At 44.9% G+C, this 15,511-nt stretch overlaps 1 protein-coding gene across 1 annotated transcript in view; it reads left to right on the top strand.

The window, feature by feature from the left end:
- Positions 1 to 15,511, top strand: part of LOC114587756 (PALM2-AKAP2 fusion protein-like) — a 119,406-nt gene that overhangs the window by 15,336 nt on the left and 88,559 nt on the right. The window contains exon 2 of the mRNA XM_028712454.2: positions 7,503 to 7,573. Within this exon, the coding sequence (XP_028568287.2) occupies positions 7,503 to 7,573 (71 nt within the window). The remainder of the gene's footprint in view (positions 1 to 7,502; positions 7,574 to 15,511) is intronic.

Here is a 15,511-nt window from a genome sequence, read left to right on the forward strand (position 1 = left end):
CAGCACCTCTGCAGATAGCCAAATAATTTTAAGGGCTTTTTTTGCAGATGGTAGTGAATTCACCAACGACATTGAGAACACAGCATGGAGATAATGAATTTCTAAGTTTGATGACTGAGGAGAGAGTCGTAAAAATGTGTGTCAGCAGACACAAGCCTATAAAAAGTTCATATATATTTTATCGCAACATGTTTTAATGCCGTTGGTGATTTTGAAGAGGGAGAGCATCATTTCTGTAATAGATATAATGTAGCCAGGTGTCACTTATCAAAATACAGCCCTTGACAATGAAGGACAGCTCACATAAGTGCTCAAAGAGGGAAAAGTAGAATTGATCTCTGAGGGAGGCAGAAGTGTGCTCCAAAGTATTCAATATGAAAGGTTTGCTCCGAGACCTAGGGGGTTTCTGTTACTCATTTCACAATGTTTCCAAGAGAATAGCAATGGAGGCAGCATAATTTCATTTATAAACATAGTCCTTTCAATCCGAGTTGATCCAGAGTCTAAACTACCATGCAGAGTAACCCTAGGCATGTTGACTCCAAAGTAAACCCCACTCTGCACCTTGGGGCTTGCACCTAGGAAAGTGGACATAGGATTGCAGCCTCAGGAAATGAGCCTCAGAGCATTCTGTATGGTGTTTTTATCATTATGCTGCATAAATTATGTTCTTAATGTTGTATACCACCCTGGGATCTTTGGACAAAAGGTGGTATATAAATCAAAATAATCCGTGCTATTTTTCTAGACAAGGAGTTGCTGGAACTCACCATGAACTTCTCCCTTGTGGGGAAATTTAAATGGCTGCCGTGCCAGTGAGTCTGTTTTCACCAACTTGGTGGTCCTTTCAGTACTGTTGCCGCTGCCAGGCAGATGGTCCTATCCTGACAGGAGCCTGGGCTTTCATGGCAGCACATCATTGTGGGGAAGGTAGGATTTTGGCCGTGTTGAGGGCTGCAGTGATCGTATCAGTGTTGCAGGCCTTCAAAAAATAAAGGGGTTTGGAGGCCCCATGTCACTAGGGAGCAATTTGTGGGGTTTTGTGCCTCCCTTGGAGTCCGAGCTGGACAGCAGCACCTGGCGGGTTCCAGAGCTGCAACGCTTGCTCAGGTATGCTGCATGCTAGTGCCAAATCTGGTTCCCCGTTTTAATTCAACATCTGAGGCTGTGCCCATGTTGCCCTTAAAAAAGAAAGAAAGCTGAACATTGTTGGGGTATACATGCAAAAATTGTCCCCACTGCCAGCAGTCCCTGCAATGTATAGGCCCATCATTGGTGAAGACCATAGCTCTAGCATGGCATGACATTTCCAGGTAGACCTGGGATGAAACCCTGAAAAGTGACTTATAATCATTGTCAACGACACTGAGCTAGATGGAGCAATGGTCAGACTCGGTCTAAGTCGCTTCCTGTGTCCTTATGACACATTCATGCAACTCTCGGCCTCACACGGAAGTCATTTTGCTAGTCATCTAATCCGCTTGGTCTGTTCTGTAGTTGCTGAAAGAAGAAAAATAGATCTTCTGTGCACAAGATCTCATTGCTATAACACGCTAACACATAATGGCTTTGAAATAAAAGGAAGCAACCGTTATTGTGGCCACTTGATGAACTGAAGAGGCAGGTTTTCAAAAGATACTCGGCACCATGAATGCAGGGATCCTTTCAGAGGGTATTTTCAAGCCACAGAAATACTTCAAAAGGGTTTCCCTGGCAACTTCTCTTTCTTTTCTTTTCCTCCGCTTGCAACGCCTTCGGAAAGAATAAGCAACTCTATAGTGTGCAGATTATCTCAATTGCTGTTGTCAGTAGCTCTCACAGGAGCAACAGCTGCAATCAATATCTCTGGCCAATATATATAGCAGGTAATGCTATTGTATTATCAGTGGAGTAGAAGCACATTTCATTTTACAGTCACAGAATATTTGATAGTGTGATGTCATTAGGTGCCTGGTTAGACCCCCAAAACATTTTTTAAAAATAATAATCTTATTATTAGTCACAGAGTGCTTCTGAGTGTTCAAAGCATTTCACAGTTGTTTTCTCAGTGAACCTTGCAGGAACTCTGTGTAAGGGTTCAGAGACTGAATCAAGGGGAGGCTATGGGAGAGAGAGGCTTGCCTAAGTCATCTTCATGAGCGCATGGCACCAGTGGCATTTCATGTGTTAAGTAATAATAGTTTTATTATTTATATTCTGCCCAATGGACACTCCCATGCAAATAATTCCAGCAAGCTGAGAGACAACCAGTAAGAAAGCCATGTCCCATGGAGCAACTTGCTGTATCTCAACCAGTGGTAGGAAACTTTGAAGATCTAAGCATGTATGTGGGGTCTTAAGGGAAGAGATAATCATTGGACTATCACAATGCACTCTATGTTGGGCTACCTTTGAAAGTGACTCAGAAACTACAACTAATCCAGAATGCGGCAGCTAGACTGGTGGCTGGGAGTGGCTGCCGGGACCATGTAACACCAGTCCTGAAGGATCATCACTGGCTCCCAGTACGTTTCTGAGCACAATTCAAAGTGTTGGTGCTGACCTTGGAAGCCCTAAACGGCCTCGGCCCAGTATACCTGAAGAAGCATCTCCACCCCCATCATTCAGCCTGGACACTGAGGTCCACTTCCAAGGGTATTCTGGCAGTTCCCTCACTGCGAGAGGTGATGTTACAGGGAACCAGGCATTTGCACCCTCCTTGTGGAACACCCTCCCATCAGATGTCAAGGAGATAAAGAACTATGCTACTTTTAGGAGACATCTGAAGGCAGCCCTGTATCGGGAAGGTTTTTTAATGTTTGATGTTTTCTTATGTTTTTATATTTTGCTGGAAGATGCCCAGTGTGGCTGCAGAATAATAAAGTTAGCAGCAGTAGTATATTCGGGTTGCAGGTTACTTAAGGCAATGATGGGGAACCTGTAGCCCTCCATTGTTGGATTATCACCTCTGGCTATTGGCTGTGCTAGATGGAGTCCAACATCTGGAGGGTCACAGTTCCCCCCCTCCCTGGTTCAGGGTATTAAAAGTAAATTCCAGTACTTGGCTCTGAAGTGAGTTGCGGGTCAATGCAGACACTATCATAATGGTGTCTGTAGTGTTAAAAAAGGAAGCCCTTGCAACCATGATGTGAAGCAGGAACTGGAGAGTTACCTTCGACCTGGATGTTCCTCCATTGCTAGGTGCTTTCTGCAGTAGGAATGCGGGTGGCACTGTGGTCTAAATCACTGAGCCTCTTGGGCTTGCCAATCGGAAGGTTGGCGGTTCGAATCCCTGTGACAGGGTGAGCTCCCATCGCTCTGTCCCAGCTCCTGCCAACCTAGCAGTCTGAAAGCACACCAGTGCAAGCAGATGAATAGGTACCACTGTGGTGGGAAGGTAAACGGTGTTTCAGTGCACTCTGGTTTTCCGTCACGGTGTTCCGTTGCACCAGAAGTGGTTTAGTCATGCTGGCCCCATGACCCGGAAAGCTGTCTGTGGACAAACACCGGTTCCCTCGGCCTGAAAGCGAGATGAGCGCCGCAACTCCATAGTCGCCTTTGACTGGACTTAACCATCCAGGGATCCTTTACCTTTACCTAGACTAGGCATGGTAAAGGGCTTGCACTCTCTGATCACTCCACATTGCTTGGTTTAGCTTATAAACCAATATCTAAAATGACAAAGCTGTTGGATTTCTTTTTAATAAGTTAACTCCTTACACTAAAGTCTTCTGATGAATTCTTTGATATCATAAAGGTAACTGCTGATTGAGCCTTTGGGAAGATCTCATCAGACCCTCCAAGTGTCCCTATTTTCCAGGGACAGTCCCAGATTTACAGAAGCCATCCCGGTTTCTGATTTGATCCCAGAACGTCCCACTTTTCCTTAGGACGCCCCTATTTTTATTGGAGAAATGTTAGAGGGTATGGCACCATGCAACCCCCGAGCCAAGGAGATAAGTAACTATACAACCTTTTGAAGACATCTAAAGACATCCCTGCATAGGGGAGTTTTTTATGTTAAAGTGTTATGATGTTTCTATATATGTCAGAAGCTGGCCAGAGTGGCTAGGGCAACCCAGTCAGATGGGTGGGGAACAAATAATAAAATTGTTGTTGTTGTTGAATTGGACCCTCCCTGTTTTCATCAGAGAAATGTTGGAGGGTATGATTCTTCTTGAGTGTGTCCTGTGGAGTGTCTGGAGTACATATGATGAGAACAACATGCTTACCTTCTAGTCCAGCTGAAATATCTGAATACTCATCAGCAAACACACCTTTTCAACATTTATTGATATAAGTGGTGTTGTCCACACATACATAAAAATCATAGGGTCTGATGTGTCACAGGCTTGTGTCCATTTGCTCTTGGGATAAATTATGTTTGGTGTTACTCAGTGGTGAGGGAAATACACTCTGCACCTGCTCAGAGGCATCTCAATCTACTCTTAGTTCCTATGTGGTATTGTTGAGCTTTGGCACTGAAATAGATGCCAGGTCTTAAAAGCTCACATCTTAGGATCAAAGCTCTTGTGCCTATTTGGCTTAGCTCTCCCATCCCTTGGATGTCACAACTGACCCCAAAGGAGTATAAATAAAACTTGCCCACTGTACTTCACCAGCAGTATATTGTCCTACGGAGTAAAGGATTGTTTGATGGTGTTTGAAGACAAACACACTTTCAATGTTTGATTAAAATGACCTTGGAGACAATTAGGACCCAATTAAGGTGAATGAGGAGGTGAAAGTCAACTTGCCCAAGGTATTTGGGTAGTGAATGATCTCCACGTGTTTAAAATTGCCCTTAAATGACACAATTGCTGCCTTATATTGTTGTGGAGAAGGTGTTGCGTGTCAAGGTCCCCAAGCCACCCCCCCAAATAACTCACAACGCACACTTAATTTTTGTTTAAGGTTTTTGGCATAATTTTGGCCACAACTTTATTTAAATACCAAACCGTGAGTGGTTGTTTAGGTATTGGTTAAAACTATCTGTCCTCCCGCCTGGGGACAGAACTGACTTCCGGGCACCACCGAAAGACAGTGCGGGGGAAAGCAAGTCAGGGAGAAATGGAGCTGAGTCACAGACCCTCACTTCTCACCCGCATGCTCCCCGAAGGCTTGCCGGCCCTAGTCCCATTCCAGGGATTGGACGAAAAGATGGCAAGCCCCAGGATTCCTTTAACGGAATTCCCTTTCCACAGCAACCATGGAGGGGCAGGCCCAGCCTATCCTAACCCCTCCTCCACCAATTTATAACCAATGCCTAACAGCAACCTTACAAGTTGTGACGATTTGCTACGCAGTAGGCAAAAACCAAATGGCCCAGCCAATCAGCCAGATGGACAAAATTCCTACCAGGCCCCTGCCCCAACGGCAGACGACCCCATGACAGGCATAGCAAGGTCAATGCAACAACCCCTTACTCAAGGGCGGGTGGGCGGGTGATCCGTTGCACGCAGCAAAGAGAAAGCTCCAGGCTGTGTGCAGAGTATTTAAACATTTTACCCCTCCCACCAAAATTGCAACATAACTTTTACCCCAGCAACCCAGGGAACCAATTACTGCCCCAGGCCATCTTTAGAGACCCTGCCTGGTAACAGAGGGGTGGCTCAGCAGACCCCACCGCAACACGTGCTCTCCATGAAGGAGAACACGCTTTGTCCTATGTCTTTTTAAATAATAAAAATCATCCCTCCCAAGTGATTTGAGGGACGTGCTTCAGGAAAATATCAGCCCCCCCCATACCATCCTTGTATTATCAACAATAGTGTTACAAATTCCATATTTTAAAAAAATTCAATAAATCTAATGTTGACCCTCATATATGATTAATAAAGGGAGGGGTTGTAGGCATGGGTGTTAGATCTGGCCAGTCCTCAGTCTTAACTAGCAAGCTCCTTGCCCTCTCATGGGGAGTCTGCTTTGCATTTGAGGAGATAGAATCATAGAGTGGTAGAGTTGGAAGGGACCACCAGGGTCATCTAGTCCAACCCCCTGCGATGCAGGAATCTTTTTGCCCAACATGGGGCTTGAACCCACGACCTTGACATCAACAGTCTCCCGCTCTGCCAACTGAGCTGCTACTACCTCAACTCTGTTTCTATTCTGTTGTCCCTTCTCTCTGATTGTTGCTGCCCCAACAGCCATCCAAAGCACTATTCAGGGCTGAAATCAACAGTGAATCAAATGAAACAAGTAAGTCAGCAGTGTGCTCAACGTAAGGGAAGCTAGCGAGCATCAAAAGCTGCCCAGCTAGCTAGTGCTGATTGAGCTGCCCTACAGGAGCTACGCCTCATTTAATTTCCCTGCAATGTGGCCGGATGAAAAGAGAGCTGAAATTGACATCAGTAACATGCGCTGGTGCTCATTCAGCCTGCAATTCTTGAAATTAATCTGTTTAGATTTCTGATTCTATGGTCCATGGTACAGGTGTTTGTTTGTTTGTTTGTTTGTTTGTTTGTCTGCTTCTACTAACTTTAAATTTTATATACTTCCTTATTTTCCCTTAAAATGTGCATTACAAATTATAAAAAAGCTTACAAACATTTTTGTAAGCCTTTTAATGCCAGACTCTCCAAACTGCAATTGAAAATAGGACAAATAAGAGTTGTGATGAACGAAATAAAGGCCATATGTTAGGCTGTTTTGTTTTATTTTCTGGAATAAGTTCCATTAGTGTTTATAAAGAGAGATGCAAAACTTAATACCAAATATATATTTTTATCCAACGTTAAATATAATGAAAACATGGAGGAAAAGAGGAAAAGAAAAGGGAAGGAGGAGAAAAGAATTTAAAAGAGAGACTAGAAAAGAAAAAATACAGAAATTAAAGAACTTCCCATTCTTCATCTGTCTGCTATATATAAACAATAGTCACTTCATCTGCCCCAATATAACACCCAACAAAACCATTTTCTGTAAACCAACATTATCTTCAATCCCCAAATCCATATGTTAAGGTTGCCATGTTTCAAACAGTGCAGTCTGTCCATTTTAAAAACCATGCTTCCATTGTTGGTAATTGTGAGTCTCTCCATCTTTCTGCATACAATAGTCTCGCTGCCGTAAACATATATTGAAACAAAGTTCCATAGTCTTTTTCTAATTATTTATCCATAAGAACAAGCAGGGAGAGCTCTGGTTTGGGCATACCCCGTGCAGTTTTTATCCTTTTTCTTTTGCACAGCTGTGTCCCATGCCTACCACATGACTAACCTGGTTTTGAAACTCCTCCCTTTAAAAAAAAAAAAAGAGCTTCATGTAGATTTGCAACTGCTGCATTCTGAGAAACTGCAAGTCTAAAACTACCATGGCTGTACAAAACTAGTATGACGCTTTGGATCTAGACAGGCCACCATAATTTTTGGGTCAGCCCAACATTTCTGCTAATATTACTCATTCTCTTGTTTTTAATATTTTACTACTGATTTCTGTTGTTGCACTGCTGATTTCTGTTTGGTTTTTTAATGGCCTACGAATAGAACAATTTTTTATATTTAAAAATATATATTTCTTCACAGATTTAACTAAGGGATTTAATGTATGGCCTGAAGAAATAACTGAAAGTGCTGAGGTAGAAGTGGAAGCCACGGTGAGTTGATATGAACCTTCTTGTAAGTCTGTGAATGTATGTTTTCCTAAATGCCCTATGGCAATCAGTATTGAGTAAGGGGCATTTTTTGGCCTTGTAGCTTCTATAATATTACAATCTGGATGTTGAATAAAGAGTTAACTTCACTGTCAACAGAGATCTGCTGACCTGCGTGTGACTCCAGCCCTGACAGAGTGTCTATTTCGGTTTTAGTTGTGTTTTATATGTACAGTGGTACCTCGGGTTAAGTACTTAATTCGTTCCAGAGGTCCGTTCTTAACCTGAAACTGTTCTTAACCTGAAGCACCACTTTAGTTAATGGGGCCTCCTGCTGCTGCCGGAGCACGATTTCTGTTCTCATCCTGAAGCAAAGTTCTTAACCTGAAGCACTATTTCTGGGTTAGCAGAGTCTGTAACCTGAAGCGTATGTAACCTGAAGCGTATGTAACCCGAGGTACCACTGTATTTGCTGTTTTTGTTTTGAGCTGCTTTTAATGATCTGTAGTGTACATCGCTTTGAGCAGGTTGTTTAGAAGGTGATTAATAAATCAGTGATGATGATGTTGATGTTAGGGCTTCTGGCACTCCCGGCTTTGATAAGACATATATCTCCTCTCTCTCTCTGTAGACGTCGCCCAGAAGTTTTAAGAGGGAAGCAGAATTGCTCTCTCGCCTTTCCTGCAGAACAGCCAAAGCCGCACTCACACAAACATCCATTTGCAGGGCACACAGTGCTGTCAGTTCTCAAACTGCTGATTGCTACCTGAGATATTTTAAGTGCCCCACTTTTTCTCTGAAGGGAAACAACTTGGGAATATTGCCAGCTACTGGTTTAAGCCTCAGCTATGAATATCAATGGAAGTTAGATGCCCTTCAAGGGCGTGATGTGAGCTGTCAAATGTTCTAACGTTTTCCAATTAGTTGAGGGGGGGGAGTAAGTTTTTCAAAGCCAGCCATGAATCGCAAATTAGTGAAAAGTATTTCAGTTATGCCTCCCCTACTCCCATAAAAAGGCAGCTGAAAAAGGAGGAGGGGAACACCAGCACATTCACATGCCGGGGGGGGGGGGGGTCTTTTGCTGGAAGGATTTCCCCTGTTTGTTTGTTTTCCAAAAGTGTCGCTTTTTAATAAAGAGCCTTTATTGAATAAGGAGGTTTAATTACATTGGCAACACTTTCCAATAGGGAAGCTGACTCAGTGTTATTCATGTGATGTGAGCAAAATCAGCAAAACACTTTTGTAGAGAAAACAAACAGAATAGTGGAGCAACTTCAGAGGCCTGCTAGCAAAGCAAACCCTCATTTTAATAATAATAATAATAATAATAATAATAATAATAATAATAATAATAATATAGTGGTACCTCTGGTTACGAACTTAATTAGTTCCAGGGGTCCGTTCTTAACCTGAAACTGTTTAAGAACCACTTTAGCTAATGGGGCCTCCCGCTGCCACCGCTGCACGATTTCTGTTCTCATCCTGAGGTAAAGTTCTTAACCCAATGTACTACTTCCGGGTTAACGGAGTCTGTAACCCGAAGTGTTTGTAACCCGAGGTACCACTGTAAAGTTACTCAGATCAACCCCCGAATTTGCAGGCCAACAGAGTGATTTTTCATCTACTATATTACAGTCTAATTAACTGTGAACACCTTATATTGAAGAGGTTAGACCACATTATCCAGCAAATCATGCCTATTTAACATGCTGTTGTCATTGTTGTTTGGGTTATCAAACAACTAAATTGATGGGCTTTGTTTTTATGGAGAAACAACGATGCCCTTGACATGGATGCATCTGAAATGCTGGATACAGCAATAATTTTAGCAGCTAGATGACACTTGCATGTGGATGGAAGTCTTTTCTTTTTTTCCTCTGGGGGCCAGAAGACATCCTTTATGCCAGGGGTGTCCAAACCTTTTTCAAAGAGGGCCAGATTTGATGAAGTGAACCTTTCCTTAGGATTGAAGTTGTTGACCTTTTTGTTGGATTGAAGTTGTTGAGCTTTTTTTTAGGATTTTACCATTCCTCTGCCGGTGCCACTGCAATGTTCAGAGATGGCCCTGTCATTGGGTATAGTGAAGTAATGGGACTACGGCCCCTGGTTGTTCCTCCTAAGGCCCCTTGGTCAGTCCCCTCTATTGCTCCCCAGAGTTGGTAGCTGGGGTGGGCCTCAGCTGCAGCAAATGCCTTCTGGCAGCAGCATCACTGCATAGCCCCCAAATGTCCCGATTTTCCAGCAACAATCCCGGAATTACGAAAGCCATCCTGGCTTCTGATTTGATCCCGGAATGTCCCTATTTCCCCTGCCAGTGCAGCAACTGCTAAGGAAGCACTTTCATGGGTAGAGGAACCCCCTCCGGCACCCGGGGGGGTGCAGCCCATACGGACTGCGCATGTGCGGCATCCCGCGTGTGCGCAGTCCATACGGGATGCCGCTTGCACATGGTGGCCTTACAGGCTGCCACGCAAGCAGCATCCTGTACGGACGCCTGTATGGATGGCGCGCGAGAGCGGCAGCCTGTATGGACTGCGTGTGCCCTCGGCCGCTCTACAGCTGGGGAGAGGCAGGGACCATCTTGTCACCCCTCCCAGAGTGGCACCTGCCCCCCCTTCCCAAATGTCCCAATTTTCATCTGAGGAATGTTGGAGGGTATGTTACTTGTGTTTACTAGGAGGGGGAAGCGGCCAAGTTTGGGGTTGTGCAGCGCACCAGCAAAGCCAATCTGATTGTCCCATGCTTGAACGCATGCGCACCACACTGGTGACACTGATTCAGCTTTATTGAAGACCACCTGTTAAAGCAAGTAGGGGAACCAGCAACCTTGCAGATGTTGTTGGACTCTAGTTCCCACCAGCCTCAGCGAGGATGGTTAATGGTCAGGAATGATGGGAATTGTACTCCAGCCACATCTGAAAGCGCACAGGTTCCCTTTCCTTGTGGGTAGCAAACTGTACTGCTGGCCTGTGGAACACTGTCTGCAGAATATTGATACACCCAAGGACAGGGAAATTCACATTCCCTAGTTAAATTCAGGGATACCGTTTTAGGCGCTGTGATGGCAGTTGAGTGATTGAGTGGTATTGACTGAAGATTGGCTGTTCAGGGCAGAAGACTGTATTTATTTCCCCTCCTTATACTTCTTCCCCTGCTGATCAGCTGGTTGGCAGCGTTCAGAGCATCTAACCCAGGAGATTTGCTTGTGTAGGTTTGGATTTGGGTTGTCGTATTAGCAATTCATCTTTCATTTCTGGAAGACGGAAAAGCTACAGTTCAGAAACAAGGAAGGAAGCTTGTAGGCGACGCATGGCATCTGTTTCAGTTATTTCATCCCTTCTTACCTACTCGAATTGGGAAAGAGTGAGTTAACACACGCCTCTGCCGTAGTGTCTTGGGAATCCTCAGTTTATGAGACACTAAGCTAATTTCATTGTGTGCAGCCTGCTATTTCGGTTGCGGAACGGAAATCTAATCTGTGCCTGCCTGAGATCAGAAGAGAGAGGAGCACACAAGAAAAAGCCTCTCACTCAGAGATCATATGATGACCAGTAGATTTACTGCATTCCAATAGACTGTGCATGCATAAACCACATGCTTCATCCCATCACTCTTTCTCGGTCCCACAGTTATGATTATAGTGGATGCCTTTGAAGTAAATGGCACTCCCTGTCTCTTTCTGGTTGCTGATTTTTGGATTTTGATTTTTCAGTGGCACTTTCAGGGCACTGAAGAAGTTACTTTAAGTCTAATCTATCTAAACATCAATGCACAAGCATCATTTTCGTTGTCTGTAAGCTGTGAACAGGATGGCACTTCCTACCACATCCACACCCCAATTGTGCTAACAGCTATCATAATAAATTCTCTTCTTGGTATTCATTTTGGAGGTGGTGACAGCTGCATTGGATGAGATGGATTCATCACTGCAGTGATGACCCAACTTGGCCCTCCAGATGTTTTGGGACTACAACTCCCATCATCCCTAGCTAACAGGACCAATGGTCAGGGATGATGGGAATTGTAGTCCCAAAACAGCTGGAGGGCCAAGTTTGGCCATCACTGATCTAATGGGTTTCCTTTTTTTTCCTCTCCAAAGGCTTTAGCAGACTGGAGAAAGAAGGAAGAGCTTGCTATGTGAATGATAGGTTATTTTCTTTCATTTACAAAGCCTACCTCTTCATTGTTATGGGAGAACGTGAGGAGGTAGCAAGGGATGGGAGACTTTATTCGACATTACCAAACAATTAGCTAGCATTTATTGTTGGGGTGAGGGTGGTTTGTCATTGCAATTGCTCTGGGTCAGGTCAGGTGGCTCAAGGCATCCAGTGACACTGCAGTGGGACTCTCCCCTGATAACCTGCTCATCCCCTCCTTGGCATCTAGATCCGTAGCCCCCCCCCCCCGCTCCCCAGGATCCAGTTTGGCACACTTGTTCCGTTACTCCACTGACCAGAGCCTGCCAAGATGCCTCCACAAGGCTTACAACATCAGGCAGCAAAATAGCAAATAGAAGTTAGTTCAAATGGATGCACACTGGGGGGAAAGATCCCAAAGATCAAATACCTCGAGGGTTGTCACATGGAAGAGGGCACAAGCTTGTTTTCTGCTGCTCTAGAGGGTAAGACTTGAACCAATGGCTTCAAGTTACAAGAAAGGAGATTCCGACTCAACATCAGGAAGAACTTTCTGACAGTAAGAGCTGTTCGACAGTGGAACGGTCTCCCTTGGGAGGTTGTGGAGTCTCCTTCCTTGGAGGTTTTTCAGCAGAGGTTGGGTGGCTGTCTGTCATGGCTGCGATAGCTGAGATTACTGCATTGCCAGAGGTTAGACTAGATGAGCTGTGGGGTCCTTTCAACCTACAATTTCCAATATTCTAATATTCTGACTAGCCAGCTAGGGAGGCTTATACTCAAAAGTCACTTTGCCTTGAATTCCTACAGACTTCATCCCAGCAAGTTATAAGCAAGCGAAAGAGATTGGAAGGGAGCACCTAAACTCTCCACAGCGACACCTGTTACAGCAAGGAGCAGCTGTTCTTTCGCCTACAATGGCTTTTATAGGGACCAGCTGTCCAAGGGAGGTTTGCCTTCAGCCACATGTCAAATAAAGGCGTGAAAAGAGGCCAGCTGTTTGTCCATTTTGAAGAGCCCTGTTTTCTTCCTTTTATGTTCTCAAATTTGGGGATACGTGAATTCTTAGTAAGCGAAATCACCCTTGCCACTTTCTTTCCCTGACTTAGGGGGAAGGCTGTTGCCTTGTGATCAGACGCCCCATGTCGTATGTTGGTTGCTGGATTGCATCACTTTTGGAACATGTAGAGACGATTAAAAAAAACACAACACCATCAGAGACCATTCAAACTTCTAGGCTGCAATCCTTTAACTACTTAACTAGGGCGAAGCCCCACTCACTCAGTGTGAGCGGGATATGTTGTATGCAGTGCTTTTTTTCAGAAATGTACCTGAGTGCAGTTCCGGCACCTCTCAGGTGGGTGCCATTGCAGGCCAACATTCCCCCACCGGCTTCTTGACTTTCCGTACTTCTGGGAAGCCCCAAAAGAACATTTCAAGCCAAAATGGAAGCTGGCCCATGTGTGCGAGTCTATTCTTTGTTTTTAGATCTATGACCTATCTCCTAGCCACTCCTAGTCGTGATTAGTCAGGGCAGGGCCAATTCGTACTTCTTTTTCTTCAATCTGTCTCCCATGTAGCAGTGGCAGGCTTTTAAGCATTCCAGCCAAGCTTCTACTGTTGCACATGTGCATGTCTCCACAAGGGCCCTTCTGAGCTGCCCTAGCCATCCGCCTGAATCTAAGAGGGAGTCGAGGGTACATTTATTTGACCTGCACCAGAACCAGGGGTGACCTCGATACCAGCTAGAGAAAAAGATTGCTGTAGTTGTGTGCACCTCTGCGGTCAGTGAACGCGGCTGTTGTAAAACCATCAGCTGTTCAGGACTGCCCTGAGTCCCCAGCAACTTACTGGAACGTCATGGTGAGTTGCAGTACCTATTTTTCTTGGTGATGGTGGGGAACCACACCACTGGTTCTGTGTATAGGATTTCACTTGTAGTTGCTCACCTGCATTCTGGAGAATTGGTACAACCAGCAACAGAGGCTGCATTTTGCCTCTGGGGTTGCTATGCTAAGCATACATTGCCTTGTAAGTTCTGCTGACTATAGCAAGACTTCCACGTAATTATATATTTAGGGCTGGGTTGTAAAAGACACAGCTGGGAAGTGGCCACCCCCCTAGAGAGAATCCTCACATCTCTACAGAATTTATTAATGAATACGTGGTGCCCTTCCAGAATCTCCTGCCTCCCATACTGCTTCTCTTTTACCAGGCTACCCTGCGTGCTTGTGATATTAGATATTCCTATGTTGCAATGTAAAGTGCGTATGAAGGTGACCTCCACATTTCCCACAGCTCTGCTGTGTGACTGATGGATTGCCTAGGTTCATTAGACTTTCATGAAACACACAAAGAATGCCTCCGAGTTCTGTTTCCTTCAAACATAAACATTTCCGCAAATCCTTGTGTTCCCTTTTCCACATAATTGTATCCGGAGAAGAGCCTAAAAAGGAGATCTCTAAATTTCCATTTATTTTTGGAACCAAAATATGTCCCACGTCCCCAGTGAAGATGAAAGCAATTGTTCAGATATGTATGTTAAGATATATGAGTTGCTTTGCAGGATCAGGCCATGGTCTGCCTTAGGAAACTCACAGAATATGATGACTATGGTCCACCCCACAGCTTGTACTAGCATCTGACACTCACAGGTATACTGCTCTGCACATGGAGGTTCTGCTAAGCTGCTATGCTGCTGATGTAGCATAGTAGTTTGCTGATGTTGCTCAGGATTCGATAAAGACGGGGGCGGGGGGCGATTCTGAAGAGCCCCACATGGAATGAACTGAGTGGATGGGCAGTAAAATGGCAAAATGTAAAGATACACATTTTTGGGCAAAAATATCTTAATTTCACATATACAGTTATGGGGTCTGATCTGGTGGTGGCTGACCAGAAATGAGATAGAAGATTGTTCTATGAAGATGTCAAGCTGGTGTGTGGCAGCTGTGAAAAAGACAATTCCATGCTAGGGATCATTAGGAAAGGAACTGAAAACAACACTGCTGATATCATAACGCCGTTATACAGATTTATAGTGCCGCCACATTTGGAATACTGCATATAGTTCTCATTGCCTTGCCTCAAAAAGGGTATTGTAGAATTGGAAAAGGTTCTGAAAAGAGCAACCAAAATGATCAAGGGGCAATTCTCCTGTGGGGAAAGGTCACAGCATTTAGGGATTTATAGTTTAGAGCAGAGGTTTTCCACCTTTTTGAGTCCATGGCTCCCTTGACAACTACATTCTTTCTGCGGCACCCCGTGGGGCTCAGGAGCCCAGTTATGTCACCCCTTGACTGCAGAACTGGCAGCCTCTCACCCTTTTTCAAACACCGTGCCTGGTGGAGGGTTCCCTCAGCCTCCTCTCCCCTCTCTTTGGGAGTCCTTTAGGCAGCTGCAGCTTCTACCCCTGGTCTCTGAGCCGCCTCTGCTCCTGGCAACCAGCACCCCTTAGCCAGCCCCAGAGGCACCATTTGCCTGGGGAGCTTGTAGCCAGGGCTGCTGCTGCAACAAACAGATGTGCAAGCCTTTGGGAGGCAGAGATGCAGGAGGGCATCAGAGGAGGGAGGGAAGGAAAGGGAGACAGAGGCCAGTTGTCTGCAGCGCCCCTGACCATCATTCAAGGCATCCCCTGGTGCCACGGCACACTTGTTGAAAAGCACGGGTTTAGTGAAAAGGCAAGTGGGAGTGGACATGTCAGAAGTTTATAAAATTATGTATGGCATTGAGAATGAGGGTAGCAGTGGGGAGGGGTGTTATCCCTCTCTTGTAGAACTCATGGACTTGTCATGGACTTTGAAGACAC

Source organism: Podarcis muralis, chromosome 17 (assembly GCF_964188315.1).
Source record: "Podarcis muralis chromosome 17, rPodMur119.hap1.1, whole genome shotgun sequence".
Classification (NCBI taxonomy): Eukaryota; Metazoa; Chordata; class Lepidosauria; order Squamata; family Lacertidae; genus Podarcis; species Podarcis muralis.